Source organism: Diceros bicornis, chromosome 31 (genome assembly GCF_020826845.1).
Source record: "Diceros bicornis minor isolate mBicDic1 chromosome 31, mDicBic1.mat.cur, whole genome shotgun sequence".
Classification (NCBI taxonomy): domain Eukaryota; kingdom Metazoa; phylum Chordata; class Mammalia; order Perissodactyla; family Rhinocerotidae; genus Diceros; species Diceros bicornis.
Window position 1 is genome coordinate 13,588,958 of NC_080770.1, and position 19,295 is coordinate 13,608,252.

Sequence of the window (19,295 nt, forward strand, 5' to 3'; positions counted from 1 at the left end):
TTTGTCCTCAACTCGATCAGTAAATGGTAGAAAAGGTTGAGCAGCTGATACGAACCACCAATCCGTAAGGGCGGAAGAAGCAGGATGCAAAGAGGGATGGGCGGGGGTGACGTGGCAGTGACGGGGCCCTAAACTGAAATGAGTGGCGGAAATACTAGCCAGTCGGCGATCAAACTGGCCGGGCGCTCTGCATTCTCGAGTCCTCCCTGAGAGCTGGGGACCTTCGGGAGAGCACCAATGAGCTTGTACATGAGTCTGATTGGCCTTCACCCGAACCAATCCACGGCGGGGCTGGAGGACGCGTCCCACCCCGGGCTCTCACTGGGCGGTGTGGAATGACAGGCCCGAGAGAAATGCCAATGTCCTAGGGGTCTTCTGCAAGTGACACTCCGTGGCGCCAATTGACTCCCTTCTTCCTGGCGGCCGAGCCCTCCTCCCCGCCGCGGGCCTGGCGGGGCGGGGACGCTGCGCGGCCGCGGCTGATGCGCTAGCCGTGTGGGGCGCTTCGGGCGGCGGCGGCGGCGGCTCTCGTAGGCGGTTCCGGTCCTGTATCTCGGGGCGGCGGCGGCTCATGGCGGCGACGGAGCTGAGAGGAGTGGTGGGGCCAGGCCCGGCAGCCATTGCAGCTCCGGGCGGCGGCAGCACCGGTCCTCCCGTGGGGGGAGGCGGCGGCGGCGGCCGCGGAGACTCGGGGCCAGGCTCCGGGGGCGCGCCGGGCACGGTGGCCGCGGCGGCTGCGGGCGGCCCGGGCCCCGGGGCCGGGGGAGTGGCGGCTGCGGGCCAGGCCCCTGCGCCACCGGCGGGGGGCTCGGGCGCTGGGGGTTCGGGCTCGGCTCGAGAGGGCTGGCTCTTCAAATGGACCAATTACATCAAAGGCTACCAGCGGCGGTGGTTCGTGCTGAGCAACGGGCTCCTGAGCTACTACAGGTAACTGCTTCCGGGGCGCCGTCCCCCACCGCAGCCCACAGTCCCTGCGCCGTCACCCTCTGGAGCCGGCACCGCAGCCAAGGTCGCCCCAGGCCCCTTTTCGTCACCCGCGCGCACTGACAGCCCGCGACATGAGCGCACCATCACGAAAGCGAATGCCCCAGGACTTACCCCTCCACTTGGGTTACCACCCTTGGTGCCGTACCTTCCCCTCGGTCCCTGGCCTTTCCAGTTGTTTGGAGAGCATCTCCTCTTCCATTGTGTTCCCACCAGCACATCGGTGCAATGATTAGTTCTGCAAGGAAGGCGCTGTTGTAGGTGCTAAGGGGCACCTAGAGGAGAGCAAAGCCCAGGCATTGCTCCCAAGGAACTTAGAGAAAAAGTCCCACGGCTTAGCTGTCTGTGCCCAGTCTCCAAAATTCAAGGTTATTAGCAGCCTTTGATGTACCCGCCTTTGCTCTCTCCACATTCAGGCACAAGGACATGCACAGAGTGGCCTCGGTGCCTGTCCCCTCTCTTCCTTATCTCTGCAAGACGTCCTGTGCTTTCACCTTCTGGACAGCTCAGAGTGGAGATGTGTGCTCCAGGGCTGCTTTTATTTTCGCTTGCCCCACCTCCTCCCATGGGAATGATGAAGTGTTCTATCCAATATTTCTGGGGTCTCTCTGGTTAGTTAGGTGTAAGTTATATTAAAAGAAGATTCCATGTGTTTGGTATGATTACTTCTATTCCACAATGTTTGTTTTGAAATGTGTAATATATGTTTATGGTGACTCTCCATCTTGCCATAACATAATATGCTTTTGGCTACTCATGTTACTGTAGATAGAGGGGTTAAATTAAGATAGGGATTTGGGGACAGGACATAAACATTTTCTGAGGGTTGGACAGTTTGGATAGATGTTTGACATACAGTATTTCGTTGACTCCCAATAACAACCCTGTGAGTTAGGAGATATTCCCATCTCACTGGTGAGGAAACTGAGACTTAGCTTGGGCAACTTTCCCAAGGTCTTGAGAAGTCAGGATTTGAAACTAGTTCTGTTCACACCAGCATAGCCTAAAACCCAGGTTAGTGTTACATGAATCAATTAGATGTAGAGATAATTACTTATCTGTAGCAAGTAAGTTTATAGATCATGGTTATTATGTGTATTTTATACATGATGTATAAAAGTCTCATTTAAGGGAGACTTTGCTTAAGGTAATGGCATTTTTTTTTTAATCCGCCCCCCCCCCCCCGCCCGCCAAAGCCCCAGTAGATAGTTGTATGTCACAGCTGCACATCCTTCCAGTTGCTGCATGTGGGACGCGGCCTCAGCATGGCCGGAGAAGCGGTGCGTCAGTGCGCGCCCGGGATCAGAACCTGGGCCGCCAACAGCGGAGCGCGTGCACCCAACCGCTAAGCCACGGGGCTGGCCCTGTAATGGCATTTCTAACTGAAATCTTTTTATAAAGACCATCCTCTTTGGGACCCCAAACACTGTTGTTAAGAGCAGCTTACTCTGTATTTCTTTCCCTCTGCCAGTCGTCACTCTGCCACCCCAGGAGTTAGGGTGAACGAATCTCTTTTCCATCAACTTCTTTATATTGGCTCTTAGAGAATTTTGAGGGGAAGTTGAAGGTGGGAGTTGGAGGTTGTTGAGATAGGAACATTCTTATCTGGTCTCTAACCGTGGAAAAATGCCTTAGATAGCGCATCCTCACTGCTTGAGTGACATTAGTTGTAAACAGTTGTATATATCATTTGCATTATTATATTCAGAATTGGTTTTAATTTTAGTCTTTTCTAATTACTCAGCCAGGACTATCAGTTCCAGGTTAGATCACAAATCTAAAATTTTAGTTTGCCCCAAAGTTTTTCTCCTACTCAAGTTCATGTTTTCCTGTTACGTTGGCCAGTGTTCTAATGTTCAATTGATTCATAACCTAACTTGGCTGGTAAGTCACTATTGACACTGATTCCCCGTTTTCGAAAGTTGTGTATCAGCTGAGAACCTTAATGTGTGGTCGTTTTTCCTCATCCAAGTTATCAGATCCACTTTCCAGGCCAGTTGATTCTTTGATCAGTACCAGTCTTGATCAATATTGATCTTGGTTGAACATTAATAACTTATATGTTGCTGTGTCTTCAAGTACTTGTAACCACTTTTGACTTCTCTCTTACAAGAGCTAGTGGTACCTGTCTGACTACAGATAAAACTCGTTCCAAAATATGCCAAACCACACATTGGGAAATATGCCATGGGCCTGGCCTTGCCAGCTAAGAAGGTCCCACCCACGAACCACCCAAGCAACAGGATGCAGTTATCAATTCTATGCACTACCTTCAAAATCACACTGAAGTACTGCCTACCAACTGTATTGGTAGTTTATTCTTCCCAACGTGGTTCTTCGGGTGCCCAGGTCCCTAGAGTCATTTAGTCAAGTTGTTGTTCCTCCTGCTTTTCATGCCTCCAAAACCTGTCATCTTCTATATATGACTTTTACAAAATACTGTTTTCTTTTTAACTGAAATCATGTACTTCTAGACCTCTCCTCTGATGACCTGTCCTAATAGACTTTGGCAAGCTGCTTGCCTCTTTTTACCTATTCTGTTCTTCCTTACATTCACAGTTATACAGATGTCCTGTTACTTAAAACCATATGTGGAATCCCATCTCTTCCAGACACGTCGTGACAGGCCCATAGTATTAGTTTTCCTGGCTAGCTTCTAGAGATTGAGTTACTGTTTCGGCTGGCCTTTTTAGGCAGGAACTTTCTAGCCAGAAAATACCACCTAATACTGGAGTGCCTGAAGAAGTTATCTTGCACCCTGAAAATCATGTCTTTCCAGCTTCTGTACTAATCATTTATAACCATCGGTGTGTGTGCCTGAACCCAAGAGCTCTGAGGTCAAGCCTGCCTTACTCCCAGCGTTCTTTGGTATGTTTAAAACTGCTACAGACTTTATGTGATTTGAGAAACTTCTTTAGTTCGTGAAGATGACACAGGCAGAAGAGATTCCCAGGAAGTGGTTTGTGAAAAGTACCAACACATTGTGAGGAATGTGGTAGAAGGTCCAGGTAGCACCTTTGGAGTTGAAAGGAGGGGTGAGCCAGCCTGTCAGCTGAGGGTCTGTAATTCTGCCTGCATTATTCATAATGTAACTGAAGCTTGGGGGCGGGGGAGGGGAGGTAGGAATAGAAAAAACAGGGATTCACGTTACAGTGCGGCAGGTGCAGGGGATGGAAAATGGCCCAGTCCACTGAGACCCCCTGGCCATCCCATCCTGCTCATTTGTGCATTTGAGGAAGAAAAACCAGTTTCATGTGACAAACCGAACAATAGCAAATCTGTCTTCCGAAGCACAGTAAACAGACTTTCTCAAACATACCAAATCTTAGTTTCTGGAGATGGAGTATGTGTCACTTCTGGCATGTAGGAATTCTGGACGTGCCAGGTGCATTGGGCCACTTGGCTCCAGGGAAAGGGAAATGGCTCTGCTTTGCACTATGGCAGTTGGCAAGGGACTTTGGCCTCTTTATGTTCCAAGTTGGTCAGGGAGAACTGCGGTCTCAACACGCAGGTCCCTGGGCATGACCAGCGGGTGGTGGGGAAATTAGCACAACTTGCCCTGCACGCTCAGTTGTGCTAGCAGCTTGATATTTTATGTGAAGTCTCTTGTAGCTTGTTGTCACCAAGAAGTGCTGTAAAGTTCAAAAGTTAGTCTATTAATAGAACTGTCAGTCAGTAGAGATGGGGAAAATTTTTACACCCCGTCCTCTGAGAACAGATTTGCTGAATCTTTCCTGGCTATTAATAGGATGGCTTAGGAGTTCCCACCAATAGAGGTCCATGGACCTTAGGAAAGAACATATTCCAGAAAGATTATATATACCACCTTTTTCTTTTATGATTATTCTTTCTTTACTCCCACAGAAAGCTAGTTATTCCTATTTCATATTGTTTTGAGCCGTAGTCAATATATATATATATTTTTTTTTTTTTTTGAGGAAGATTAGCCCTGAGCTAACATCTGTTGCCAGTCCTCCTCTTTTTGCTGAGGAAGATTGGCCCTGGGCTAACAACCGTGCCCATCTTCCTCTACTTTATATGGGATGCTGCCACAGCATGGCTTGATAAGCAGTGCGTAGGTCTGTACCTGGGATCCAAACCCACAAAGCCCGGGCTGCCAAAGCGGAGCACCTGAACTTAACCACTGCGCCACCAGGCCAGGCCCCTGTAGTCAATATTTAATAGTCTAAACATCTAAGTGTGCCTTATACTTCTGCAATATAATTCTAAGTGTAGTGTGACAGTTCTCATTTGGGCTGAGTTCCAGTTGAGGGGATGGGTTGTTCAGTATATGTAAAATGGAGCTATTCTTTCTTGTACAGAATGAGATTCTTATACGAAATTTTGTTGTTTGAGTTTTATAATTACGACTTGCAAAATAAAAGTAATTCCTGACAGCAAAAGGGCACAAGGGAGCTTTTGGGGTGATGGAAATGTTCTACGTCTTGATTGTGGAGGTGGTTACGCAATTGCATACTCTTGTCAAAACTCACTGAATTGGACACTTAAAATTGCTGAATTAATATTGTATGTAGTTATGCTTCAGTGCAGCCTATTTTTAAGAAGCTAAGGGTGAGAGGAACAGCAGAGCAATAAATCTAACTCAGAAACAGCACTTTTAAGCTCTGAAAAGAAATCCCTACCAATTTGTTTCTTGAATTTTAGGGAGCCATGAGGGAAATATTAGAACTTGCTGATTCCTAAGACTACTGTATTTTCAACAGGCTTAGAGTTATGAAAAGAAACGGAATGTGATAAAGGATAAACCACTCATCAGTTTTCTACTTAGCTTATCTTTGTCTTGTTATTGCAGGTCAAAGGCAGAGATGAGACACACCTGCCGTGGTACCATCAACCTCGCCACAGCCAACATCACCGTGGAGGACTCCTGCAACTTCATCATTTCCAATGGGGGTGCTCAGACCTACCATCTGAAGGCGAGCTCAGAAGTGGAGCGGCAGCGCTGGGTGACGGCCCTGGAGCTGGCCAAGGCTAAGGCTGTGAAGATGCTGGCAGAATCGGGTAGGGAGCAAAGAACACCATGTCTGGGGAACTTGCTGTGTGCCCCTCTTATGCACAAATCTTATTTTATCCCTCATTGTCATTTAATTATCACCTATCTCCTAGATGTCTCAGGATTTTCCTCATCATGAAATATTTATCCTAGAGTGGTGGTTCTCAACTGGGGCCAATTCTGCCCCAAAGGGGACATTTGGCAATATCTGGAGACACTTTTGTTGTCACAGCTGAGTGGTGGTGGTGCTACTGGCATCTAAGGAGTAGAGGCCAGGGATGCTGCTAAACTTCCTACAATGCACGGGATGGCCCTCCACTACAAAGAATTATCTGGCCCAAAGTGTCAGTAGTGCCAGTGTTGAGAAACTCTGCCCTAGAGGCTTGACAGTTGTCCTTTGGGCTTTTAATGCCAATTGACTAGTTTAAGATTTTGAGAAATAATTATTTTATTCCTAGGTCAGACTTAGGATTATTACAAGTCACAATTTGGACCTATCCTTTTTTCCTTTCTCCTGACATCATCTTACTTAACTATTTGTTAGTTGAGTTGAAACAATCTTTTACACGAAGAAAAATCAAGTAAAATGGTAGGATTTCCCCCCAGGTGTTGATCGTTTAACCACACTGAGCTTATTCACTGCGAGATGACCAAGGTGGGCACCTGCTGACTTCTGTTCATCTCTGGTTTTTCTTATCCCCTGTCACTTCCCGTGCTGTATTTAGTATCTATTAAACAGTGAAAGGAAAATTCACTGCTGTGTAAGTTTTTTTGTAGCGGGTTACATTTTCCTTTTGGCCCTGCCTCTCTGTCCAGCAGACAGGGCAGGGCTTTCCTTATTTCTTCTGTTTTGATTTTAGTGCTGTCTTGAGCTCCCCCAAAGGAAGTGACACTGCTGGAAAAGCACTCTGTAGCTACAAAGCGTTAAGTACAAAACTGATGGCGAGAGGTACAACATAGCTCTCCACTTGACTTATTATTAGAGAGTCATTTAACAGAAGATCTTGCATGGCTTTCAGTGCCGTGGTGGCTTTAGTGTTAGATGAGCTCATCATGAAGTTCCCGAGCTCTCCTTCAGAAAAGATGAATGAATGAGTCTTTTAGTGATGTGGACTTTGTTTACAAAGACTAGACTGCGATTCTCAACCCATTTCGTATAAGGCCCACCAATCACCCAACAGATGATAGTGGATTGGCAGTAATAATCATCTTGAACTGGATTGGACCTCTCAAGCTAGAGTTAAGAGGCTTATTAATTCATTGCCAATCCCAAGAGCTATTGAGCTTCTCCATCCTGTCCTCCAGGTCATTGGTTCTTAAACTTCAGTGTGCATCAGAATTTCCTGGGCAGCTCCATTCGAAATGGAGATTTCTGGGCCTTGCTGCACACCAGCCAAATCAAAGTTTCTGGAGGCGGGGCCGAAGACTCTGCACCTCTACGAAGAACCCTAGGGGTAGGGGTGGTCAAAAGATTCAAAACTTCCAGTTATAAGATAAATAAACCCTGGAGATGTAATGTACAACATGATGACTATAGTTAACACTGCTGTATGATACATTTGAAGGTTGCTAAGAGTAGATCCTAAAAGTTCTCATCACAAGGGAAGAAACGTGTTTTTTTTTTCTTTTTTTTATATCTATATGAGATGATGGATGTTAACTGAACTTACTATGTTAATCATTTCACAATATATGTAAGTAAAGTCACTGTACTGTACACTTTAAACTTATACAGTGCGGTATGTCAATTATATCTCAATAAAATTGGAAGAAAAAAAATAATGAACAAAATAAATGCTTATTATTGTATGCCCCAGGAAAAAAATAGAACAACCACCCCAGGTTTTTATGATACAGGTGGGCTGTGGACCACATGGTGGACAAATCTTCTGGTCATGGCAGGCTCTTGTTTGGTCAGAATGCACAGCGTGAAGAGTGTGGGTTTGGCCATGGGCAGAGTTGGTGGAGTTCCGATTCTCAGTCCTGGGCCTGGAGTCATATAACTCACTTTTTCCCCCCTATAGATGAGTCAGGAGATGAAGAGTCTGTGTCACAAACTGACAAGACTGAGCTGCAGAATACCCTCCGGACTCTTTCCAGCAAAGTGGAGGACCTGAGCACGTGCAATGACCTGATAGCCAAGCATGGCACAGCGCTGCAGCGCTCCCTCAGTGAACTGGAGTCCCTGAGGTTGCCTGCCGAGAGCAACGAGAAGATCAAACAGGTCAACGAACGGGCCACACTCTTTAGGATAACATCCAATGCCATGATCAATGTAAGTGCAGATGGTATCTGTGTTGCTTTTTGATTCCTTCCCTCTTCGAAATGTAATTCTCCCCAAATGCAGGCAAGTTGTAATTGATAAAGCACAGAACATTAGGTCCTGCTTCACTGCTGAAGGAATTTAAGTTACATTGTTTGTTGCATGAAATAGAACAGGCTGCACAGATGGAATGACTTTCATGCCCTGCTCAAATGGTCAGGAGGAGGCTGCTTCAGCCTGGGAATTAGTTAGGAGTCCAGAGTTCCAGCCCTGCCTCTTCTGCAACCAGCAGGACATCTGATGGTGATGTTAGTCGAGTCTCTTAACCTCTCTGGGTTGTGGTTTTATTTATTTTATCTAACTTTATCTGTTGGAACTAAAAGGTCTCCATGGGTCCTTTGCGCTGTCATGTTCTTTGAGCTTTAAGTTGGAGTCTTACCCCTACTTTGCTAGTGCATTCTAGCCTACAGTGTGGTAAGTGGGGCTGGATCAAGTGCTAGTGAGAACCTTATAATACCAGATAGTCCCATCTTTAGTCCTTGATTTCAGGTGTAATTCTGGGTGATAAGACAAAATACTCAACTTTGGGCATTTTTCTTTTAAAAAGAAAGGGCCAACACTTCTGCCTCCTTGTGACTCCTACCTCGGGTGGTTGCTGTTGGTGTGTGGAATACTTCAGCTGCTTGGGTGCAAGGCTCTAGGTAAACCCAAAGCACCAGTGGCATTGCTGATGTATTTCAGATACTGGGTGATAGGTATGGAGTGAACACATGGTTTAAACAATGCTGTTTTTCCTCCACTAGTGACTGATTCTCACCTGGCTGGTTGTTTTAGTTAGCTTCCACATAAGAACACTAGAGGACGTTCCACAAGGCAAGTGAGAAGAGTGCTCTGTGAGAAAGGGCTTATGCGGGTTTTTTTTCTCTAGTTAAATGGGCTGAAATTACTTCACTGGGGCCAGATTTTCTCTCGTTTAGGGAGTGATAATAAGAAATCTGCTTAGAACTGGTTTAGTTCACATGGCTCCCAGAGATCAAAGGTCTTTTCCTGTGGCCAAAAGAAAATTGGTTTTTCCTCGTTTAAAACTCCTTTGTTACTTAATAGAAAGTTGTGATAGCGTTTATTTTCATATCATTTTCTGAAGTGTTGTGCACTTTCTTCAGTGCTCTGATCCACACATGGTTTTGTTAGCGCCGTGGAGGGGATTCCCACTCCTAGTGACCCTGTGGACAGCAGAGCTGAACCCTGCCTGGTCTTTTTCCACCATCCTCTCACCTTTTGGCACTCTATCAGACAATGTTCCACTGCTGTTCATAGGGTTTTCATGGCCAATTTTTTCAAAACTGGTGACCCTGCTGGTGTTTGAAATCCCAGTGGCATAGCTTTCAGCATCACAGCAACATGCAGCCGCCACAGTGTGACAACCGACAGATTGGTGGTGTGGTTCCCTGCCTGGGAAATGAACCCAGGCCGCAGCAGGGAGAGTGCTGCATCTTAACCATTAGACCATCAGGGCAGGCTTCACACAAGGTAGAAGAGACAAAGTATTTTGTTCTCTTAAGGACTGCAGGAAAATCAGCTGTCTCCTAGGACCATTCTGCAAGTCAGCAGTGATGCTTGTGTTTCTGATGTCTAGCCATGTGCTCTTTTTCCAAACTGTCTCACTTCTTAGTGACTGTGTACCTGTTTTTATGGTCCTCTTGTGATAAGGAAAACCTCATAAATCATACAGGTCAATTAATCAATAGTAAATAAATACACTTTTTAAATAGAACAACTCAGGACACAGTGGTCTCCTGATAGTGAATGTTCTCTTTTCTCCACATCAGGTGAACACCTTGCTCCATGACAAATTTTTTCCTCCTCTTAATGTGAAAAATTTGCTCAATAGAACACCTCTTGATTTAAAAATTTCTCATAAAATTGAAACTTTAGTTTGGACTTTTCTCTTGAAAATATACTCTTTGGAGCAGTTCTTCCCCAAGTTCTAAGTGTCCAGAGTTTGTGTCAAAGGGAACGATCCCTTGGCAGTCACTGGTGAGTCTGTTTTCTCATTCTGTTCTCCTCTGGTGTACTACCTGTGCCCCTTTCATAACCCGTTATTGCTTGAAATGCATTTTTTATTCCTGTGTTGTTTCCTTTGTACAAGTGGTGATGGCAAGGCCTTGAAAATTAACATGCTAGCGCATCACATCTCTAAACAGGGAAAGTTATATCAAAGGAAGAGTACGTTTCACTCAATTTCTTGATTGCTTAGGATATAGCTTTTACTACCAAAGTGAATCTAAATGGGAGTAAATTCTACCCTGTTAGTGTATCCATTTGCTAATGTAGCAAACATCTCTTGATACCTTCTGTGTTCTAGGTGCTGTGCTAGGGAATGTAAAACAGTGCAGATGTGGTCCTGCCCTCGGAGATTACCATCTAGTGAGGAGACAGAGAAGTAACAGATCACTATGGAGTGTGCTAAGTGCCATGATAGAAATGAGCACAGGCTGCTATGGCATAGTACATTGGAAGTGTTTGGCTCAGACTAGGAGGGTTAGAGAAGGTAACACTTCAACTAAATTCTGAAAGACCCAGAGAGAGTCTTCCTATGAAAAAAGGCAATATAGAGCTTAGGGCCCTGATGTCCAACTGCCTTGGTTAACTATCTGTATAACTTGGGGCAACCTACTTCCTCTGTGACCTCAATTCCTTTTCTGTAAATGGTGTTGCTACTAGTAGCTGCTCACAGGGTAGTTGAAAGGCTTTTAGTAGATAATTAATGTAAAGTATTCAGTAAAGTGTCTGACATACAATTGTCTCACTAAATTTTAGTTATGATCAATATTATTAAAAGGAAATGAGGGAGAATCATTGATCCAGGTAGAGATGTGGTATATGGGGATCTTTTCCTCTCTCCCAAGGTCTGGGAACTGCTGGAAATTGACTATTAGTAGAGCAAAGACGTAGCTAGAGATAAGGCTCGAGAGGAATTAAGTGTGGGGGAGGGGTGCAGATCATATTAAATGGGCTCGGTAGTAGTGGATTAGAAGAGGATAAGACTGATGGATGCAGGCTTAACTAAAATAGCTAACACCTTCCTGAGTGCTTACTGTAAGCCCGATTGGGTTCTGAGTGCTTTACGTGTAGTGCAACAACGCTTTGAGGTAGTTACTATTGTTACTCTTTGTTTACAAATGAGGAAGATGAAGCACAGAGAGGTTAAATAACTTGCCCAAAATTCCTTAACCAGCTAGTGAGATGTAGCTTTGATTTGAGTCCCAACAATCCAACTCCAGAGTATGTACTCTGTACTGCCTCTGAATATGGAGGATGGAAAGATATGCACAGATTCCAGAAATATTAAGGAAGAATATTATTATTAAGGACTTGATAATTGGATGTGAGGAGGGAAGAAAGGGTAAGAATCAAGGATGCCTCTTGGTGTTCTGGCTTGGGCAGGTGGAAGGGCCCTGGAACTGTTCTTGGAATGGGGAACACCGAAGGGAGAAGCAGAGTCAGAAGGGGAACATGGTGAGTTCAATTTGGGACCCACTGATTTTGGGATTACTTTGAGCTATTGAATAGGCAAGGTCTGAAGCTCCAAGAGTGCAGAGCTAGAATTACCGATTTCGTAGTCATTAGCCTATACGGAAAGGTTGAAGCCATAGGAGTAGATATTCTATTTACCTTTTAGTTTCTCTATAACAGGGCATAAACTTTTAAGCTTACATTCCTTTCTTCCTTCATTTATTTATTAAGCAAACTTTATCAGGCTTCTACCACGTACAAAGCAACTAAGTTAGGAGCTGGAGATATGTATATGAATAAGCTATAAACTGTGTCTTCATGTTGCTCATAATCCATCTGGAGAGATAGAAAATCAGTCACGATACTGCTGTGGATGGTGTAAAATAGAAGTGTGTGCAAAGTGCTCTGGAAATGTAGAGAAGAGACTGGCTGCTTATGAGATGGGGGAAGTGTCACAAGAGAAGTCACATTTGCCATAGATCCTCAAGAATGAAGAGGACTTGGCCCAGTAGACACAGGGAATTGGAAAGGGCATTCTAGGCAGAGTGAATAGCATATGCTACGGTAGGCAGGCCTGAAAGAAATCTATGTGTCCAAGAAATGGTGGCTCCACTGTAGGGTGCGGAGGTAGGTCCAGCTGCCTGGAGAGGAGCACACAAGGCAAGGGGTGGCCATACTGTGAAGGGCCCTTTGTGTTCATACCCAGTAGTTAGGATTTGGTCCGACTATCAGTGGGGAGTCAGTGAAGGACTGATGTGATCAGATGTGTGTTTTGTCTCTAGATCCTTTCTTTGATTCCCCGGGTAGGCTTCTAATTTTTAAGGTCAGTTCTTTCTCTTAGTGACCAAAATAAAAACAAATTATTTCCCCATGTTTGGTCTAATTCAGTGCAGATTCTCTGTTCTCAGTGTCTGAATTCCTCAACTTTAGGTAACTTGAGTTTAGTCGGTTTCATTTACTGAAAGCAGTTACCCTACGCTCTTCCTCATCTTTCTTCAGTCATAGATTTCTTCTTTTGGTGGATTCACATAGCCACCCTTTGTGATGTTGCCACAAATACTTTGTCTGGGCTTACTGCTCACTTGGTATTTGTTTGGTCCTCATGACCAGGAAAATATAAAAGAACCGTGACAACCACGATCAATTTTTTTTTCCCCGGAATTGACCTTGGTTGCATCACAGAGCTGGCTGTCCCTGATACTGTGGAATAACAGGGCAAGTCTTGGGTTGTAATTTGCCGGTTAAAGTTCCCAGAATAAGGTTGCTTAAGGGGCTCACAGGGGGCTGAGGGGAACCTCTGACCAGCTGAGTTGATGTGTCACGTGTTATTAACTGTTTCTCCATACAGGCCTGTAGGGATTTCCTCATGTTAGCCCAGACCCATAGTAAAAAGTGGCAGAAGTCTCTACAGTATGAAAGAGACCAGCGTATCCGACTGGAGGAGACCCTCGAGCAGCTGGCGAAGCAGCATAATCACCTGGAGAGAGCCTTCCGAGGAGCCACCGTGCTGCCGGCAAACACTCCTGGCCGTGCTGGTTCTGGTAAAGGTAAGACGCATCGTTGTTGGGTGGCCAGTTCTGATACGAGCAGATGGTTTTCTGCAATTGATAGAAGAACTCCAGATTCTCCAAAATCAATGACTCACATGAAACGGAATTGCGGCTGTTTATTTCTTCTGGCTTTTCACTGCTTTCTACCATTTGTTGCTGTTTGTGGTTAGCATTTCAAAGATCCTGCTGTGCCAGGTCTTGGTAAATAAAAATAACAGCCAAAGTAAACAAATGGGGCTTTTCTCCTTGTAGATCAGTGCTGCTCTGGCAAAGGAGACATGAGTGATGAGGATGATGAGAATGAATTTTTTGATGCTCCTGAGATCATCACAATGCCTGAAAATTTGGGCCACAAGTAAGCTATTCTTGACTCCCCCCAAAAATGAACATATCTGACCATCGAAAGGTTAGAAATGTTTCAGTGAGAATATTGTAGTTGTCGATGTTGACTAAGATCTGAACTCTTTTCCTTAAGTAAGTAGAAAGCTGTCAGCTTTTTCACATGAACAAGTTCTCCAGAGTTGTTTAAATTCATACGTATTATCTTCTAAATGTCATCAGTCGATTACCCATTAGTAAGTTTGTGCAGTGTGCTTAGCATTCTGCTTTGTAAAGATGTGGTGAGGACTAAATTGGAGTTCTGATCTTTGCTCTAATTTTTGTACGTTTCCCATCCGTGTAGACGTACTGGCAGCAACATCAGTGGAGCCAGCAGTGACATCAGCCTTGATGACCAGGTAACTCTTATTTGGACAGTATCAGGAGTGAGGGACTTGGGTGTGATTCCCAAGGATTTGCCTCTAAAGCACTAAGAGAAACAGAAAATACTGATTTTTTTAGCATGGGAGAAGGGACGGTTGTAAATACCAGGTTTTCTGTTCTTTGTGGATGATTGAATGGCTTCGTTTTTGCTCTCAGTACAAGCATCAGCTGGAAGAGACCAAGAAGGAAAAGAGAACTAGAATACCATACAAGCCAAACTATAGCCTCAATTTATGGAGCATCATGAAGAACTGCATTGGAAAAGAACTCTCTAAGATCCCCATGCCGGTGAGGTTCTTGCTTGCCCAGGCTGCTGTCAGGGGCACCTCTCAGGCCTCATTGGGAGGAATGCTGCCCTGGTAGTCCCTACCCACTTGTGTGGCAATTTGTGGCATGGTCTTTGTTAACATTAGAGTCATCAACTATCCCTTAAAATTAGCTGCTTTGATTTTGGCTATGGATCTGGTATGTTTCCAGATCACCTAGAATCGGATGCACTTGTTCAATAAGAGTTATATTTATGAGCAAATTCCTATGCTAGGTGTGCTGGGGGCATTCAAAGATAAATGCAGCGTAGTTTCTGTTTTCAAAAAGCATGCAGTTAAAGGAGACAGACATGAGAACAGGTAGAAAATATTTTCTGTGGTAGTGTTATGGGAAGTCCTGTACATACAAAGGTTCAGGGAGCACAGAAGCAAAAACAATTCTTTTCTACCTGGAAGATGAGGACCATCTCATGGTGAAGATGGTGTTGGGGCTGACTTCCCTGCCTCCCGTCACACCCTCTTCCAGTCTGTCCCCACTGTTGCCCAAAGTGATCTTTTTAAAATTGAAAATGTAGTCATGTCACCCCTCAGCTTAAAATCCTTTACTAGATCCTTATTTGAGGGTAGTTGAGATTCCTTAGTGGGCTTGAGACTTCCTCCCCATGGAAAAGGCTCTGCCCACACACATCCGGATCCTAGTCATTGGGAGTTACCTTCAGGTACTCAGAGGGATCTTGTTGTCTTTTCCCTCAGTGCGCACTGCTCTTTCTGCCTGAACTTTCGTCAACTCCCCACCCACCCTTGCCACTTTTCTTTACCATGGCTAATACCTTTTTCTTCAGGATTCAGCTGTAGTACTGTCTGTTTCAGCCCACCTTCACCCATGCATCCGCTCAGGGTGAGATGTCTCTCCCCTGTGTTCCAAAACATTGTTTGTGTCTGGACAGTGGATATCACTTGCTTGTTCATTCCACAAGCATTTACTGAGCACCTGCTATCTGCCTGGTGTTGTACCAGTGTATCAGGCGTAAGTTCAATATAAAGACACATCCAGAATATAAAGCTGGCTACTACTGTCTGTGCAGCCCACAAGCTAAGAGTAGTTTTTATATTTTTAAATTATTGAAAAAAATCAAAAAGGGGATATTTTGTGATGTGAAAATTACATGAAATTTAGATGTAGTTTCCATAAAATTTTATTGGAGCACAGTGACATTCATTCATCTGTTGTCTGTGGCTGCTTTCATCCTACAACAGCAGTGTTGAATAGCTGTGACAGAGGCCATATGGCCTTCAAAGCCTAAATATTTACCATCTAGCCCTTTACAGAAAAAAGTGGCCAACCCCTGCCTTGAACAAATATTAGCTTAACTCATTCTCATGTTCGAGTCCAGAAGTAGGTGGTCCAGGGCTGGTGCAGTTCTCCACAGTGTCAGGACCAGGCTCCTTTCTAGCCTGTCTCTCTACTGCCTATGGCTTCAACTCCTAGATCTAAAGTGGCTGCTCCAGCTGGGCCCGTCAGAGTCTCATTCCAGTCATCAGGAAGAAGGAAAGAGAAGAGCATGCTTTCTGTCTTTTAAGAGTACTTCCCGGAAATTGCATAAACCATTTTCCTTCAGTATCTATAGCCAGAACTTGGTTATATGTCCACAGCTAGCTGGAGAAGAGGCTGGAAGTGAAGACTTCTATTCTGGGTGGCGTGACGTAGTTAAAAATTGGAGGTTCTGCTAGTTGTAGAAGAAGGGAAAAATGGAGGGTGGGGGGTGGCTGCAGGTTCTGCCCACAGCCAGGTGCTTGGCTTGTCTACAGAAGTAAGAAAGCATTCTCCTACCCTCTTGGGGCTTATAGACCAGTGTGGGGTTTCTGCGTCACCACAGGCTACATTCCTCTTGGGCAGAGACTGTGTCTTATTGGTCTTTATATCCTTGATGCTTAGCCAGTGCCTGGCACATATATACCATTCAGCAAAGATTGAAGTAATTAATTAACTGGGTCTTGCAAAACAAATAGATTTATATGTAAATATGTAGGATTTTTGTTAGAAAAATGTTGACCTCTAGACAAGAAAAGGCCAGGAGTAAGCACACTTGGAGAAACATAAAATAATTGGTTCACTAGGGGCCTACAAAGAAGCCCCACTTGCCTGGGGCCTTGAAGGAAGTGGAGCGAAGGTGGACTGGAAAGGCTGGTCATTGCAGCCTCCGAAATGCAGTTCCTGCTTAGAAATAGCTTCTGAGTTGAGGTGACCTCTCTGTTCTCCTTTACCATTAGTTCCTTGTTGACATTGCCACTAGGAATGTGCAACCCTATGCCTGTTTGCCTGCAGACCTAGTCCTTGCCCTTCCCCTGCTCTGTGTAGTGTCACAGGAAGGCTGCTCCCTCTATGCTGTTTCTCAGGCTCCCGTGTCTGCTGGCATCTGGCCAGGCTCCACCAGTGCAAGGCACCAGTAGGAGTTTGGAGCAGGGAGGAAGGGAGAAACCCAGGGTACTTCCCCCGGACCCTGTGTTTTCTTGGGCAGTGCTTTGGCAGCAGCTGTGTGGCTCTCGTTTTCACTGGACAGGCCCCCCTGAGGTTTTAGCTTCTGCCAGATGCCTCTGGTCTCTGGGCTGCAATAATACCACTGCTTCCCTTTGTCCCTTCAGCCTACCAATGGTTATGGCCACCTGCTGTTGCTAATCTCCAGGTTGTCTTTTTTGGCTGTCCAACTCTCTGTCAGCTGTATAACGAATTCCCTGCTTCCTTCCACTTTAAATTCTCAGATTCATTTGTTTCCCTGTTAGGCCTCTGAGTGATAAAATGACCAATATGAAAAGCTTGGCACTCTTAGAGAAACTCTGGTTCCTGGAACAGTTGTTGGGGGGCAGGGCTGTGTGTTTGTGAAAAGTAGTGATAGCTTTGGGGTGCACTGATTCTAGTCCCAGGCAGTGCTGATACGTCTTGTAGCCACCAGTGGAGGACACTACCCGTCCCCAGTTTTCCTCATAGTGTACGGAAATGTTATTTCACGTTGCCTGAAATTCTGCCAGTAAGAGATTTTGTTGGCATAGTTAATAAGCACCTTCTTTAAAAAAGACTCTTGAGGGTTCAAGTTTTATCAGTCCATTGCCCCTCAGTGTGCATTTTTCTTATCATATTGCTTTTCTCTCAATGTTGAAAAGATGGTTTTGGAGCGTGGCACACTGTTTTGGTTGAGGCGGGGTAGATCCTACTTCCCAAAAGAGGAGTATTCTAATGTTGGTCCTGTGGTCTTTGTTCACTGAGAAATTTTCACAGAGAAACACTTGGTATGTTTCTCAGAGAAAAAGCAGGCTCTACTATATTATTTATTTTTAGAAATGTATAAATGCATAGAGGGCCGGCCCCATGGCTTAGCGGTTAAGTGCGTGCGCTCTGCTACTGGCGGCCCGGGTTCAGATCCCGGGCGCGCACCGACGCACCGCTTGTCCGGCTGTGCTGAGGCCGCATCCCACATACAGGAACTAGAAGGATGTACAGCTATGACATACAACTATCTACTGGGGCTTTGGGGGAAAAAAAAAGGAGGAGGATTGGCAATAGATATTAGCTCAGAGCCAGTCTTCCTCAGCAAAAAGAGGAGGATTAGCATGGATGTTAGCTCAGAGCTGATCTTCCTCACAAATGAATAAATAAATAAATAAATAAATAAATGCATAGAAACAAATGTGAAAATACTAATAATGATTATCTTTGGGTGATGGCATTTCAAGTAAATTTTTTCCTTGGGGCTGGCCCAGTGGTGTAGTGGTTAAGTTCGTGCGCTGCGCTTCGGCAGCCCGGGGTTCACAGGTTTGGATCCCAAGCACGGAACTATGCACTGCTTATCAAGCCATACAGTGGCAGGCATCCCACATATAAACTAGAGGAAGATGGCCACAGTTGTTAGCCCAGGGCCAATCTTCCTCAGCAAAAAGAGGAGGATTGGCAATAGATGTTAGCTCAGGACTAACCTTCCTCACCAAAAAAAGAAAAAAAATTTTTTTCCTTTATACTTCATTTTCAAAGTTTGTCATAGTGAAAATTACAAGGTATTTTATAATTGGGAGGACAGTAAATATTAGAGTAGTATGTGGCTCAGAGATTGGTGGGTAAGAGGTTGGACAAAATGCAGAAAAAGAGGTGGGACCATAGGAAGGAAAAGTGTTGTTTTTGTTTGTTTTTTTAACTGAAATCTTGCTTTAGGCCAGCTCCATTCAAAAGAAAGGCAATTTTTTCCTACCGTCCTCTGTTCTCTGGACTCTGAACTCAGGCTAGTGATATTCAGGCTTGTTCAGATGTGTTGCTGATTAAATAAGCTTTATGGGCTAGCCTGGGAACCTAACCTTTCCTTATAGTAATTTTTTAAGTAGTAAAGTCATCTTAAATTCTGAACAGTCAGTTTACAAGCTAACTTTTTTTTTTTTTTTTCTGGGGAAGGGTGGGGAGAGGAGACAATGTCTCTTTTGTTCGCTTCTCTACACCCAATGGGCAGTATAGGGTCTGGCACACGTGAGGGCTCAGTAAATATTTGTGGAATGAATAAGTGAATACACAAATGAATGGACAACTTCTCCCCAACAAGAGCGTGCGCGTGTGCACACACACATACTTACTTCATCCTGCGGTTGAGTACCATAAGTTGGCTCTAAAACTGGAAAGGTAGAAACACTCACAGCCCCGTCTCAGCCCCATCATGAACACTCCAGGTCCAGAAACACAACTGTCCAGCCTCAGAGAAGACAGCAAAACCCTGGCCTGACCCTTAGCGATAGTCTGGTCCAGGAGTGGAAGCTAACTTGTGTAATGTGCTCTTTTCACTAGTCAGGAAATGCCTGTGCTTATAATTTACTACCCTTTCTTTCCTCCCTCAAGAATTTTAAATACTTAACTTCCTCTCTGGGTATAACTTGTGCTCAAACACATTTCCTCTTTTATTCATTCA

General features: G+C 44.9%; 1 protein-coding gene across 2 annotated transcripts in view; it reads left to right on the top strand.

The window, feature by feature from the left end:
• The first annotated feature begins 275 nt into the window (after positions 1 to 275).
• The window catches only part of OSBP (oxysterol binding protein), a 31,567-nt gene continuing 12,547 nt past the window's right edge, over positions 276 to 19,295 (top strand). Inside the window, exons 1-7 of one of the 2 annotated variants that reach the window (XM_058526783.1) lie at positions 276 to 927; positions 5,798 to 6,006; positions 8,023 to 8,273; positions 13,126 to 13,324; positions 13,580 to 13,682; positions 14,010 to 14,064; positions 14,246 to 14,377. In XM_058526783.1, the coding sequence (XP_058382766.1) occupies positions 572 to 927; positions 5,798 to 6,006; positions 8,023 to 8,273; positions 13,126 to 13,324; positions 13,580 to 13,682; positions 14,010 to 14,064; positions 14,246 to 14,377 (1,305 nt within the window). In that variant the 5' untranslated portion in view covers positions 276 to 571. The remainder of the gene's footprint in view (positions 928 to 5,797; positions 6,007 to 8,022; positions 8,274 to 13,125; positions 13,325 to 13,579; positions 13,683 to 14,009; positions 14,065 to 14,245; positions 14,378 to 19,295) is intronic. The other variant, XM_058526782.1, reaches the window with a different exon arrangement.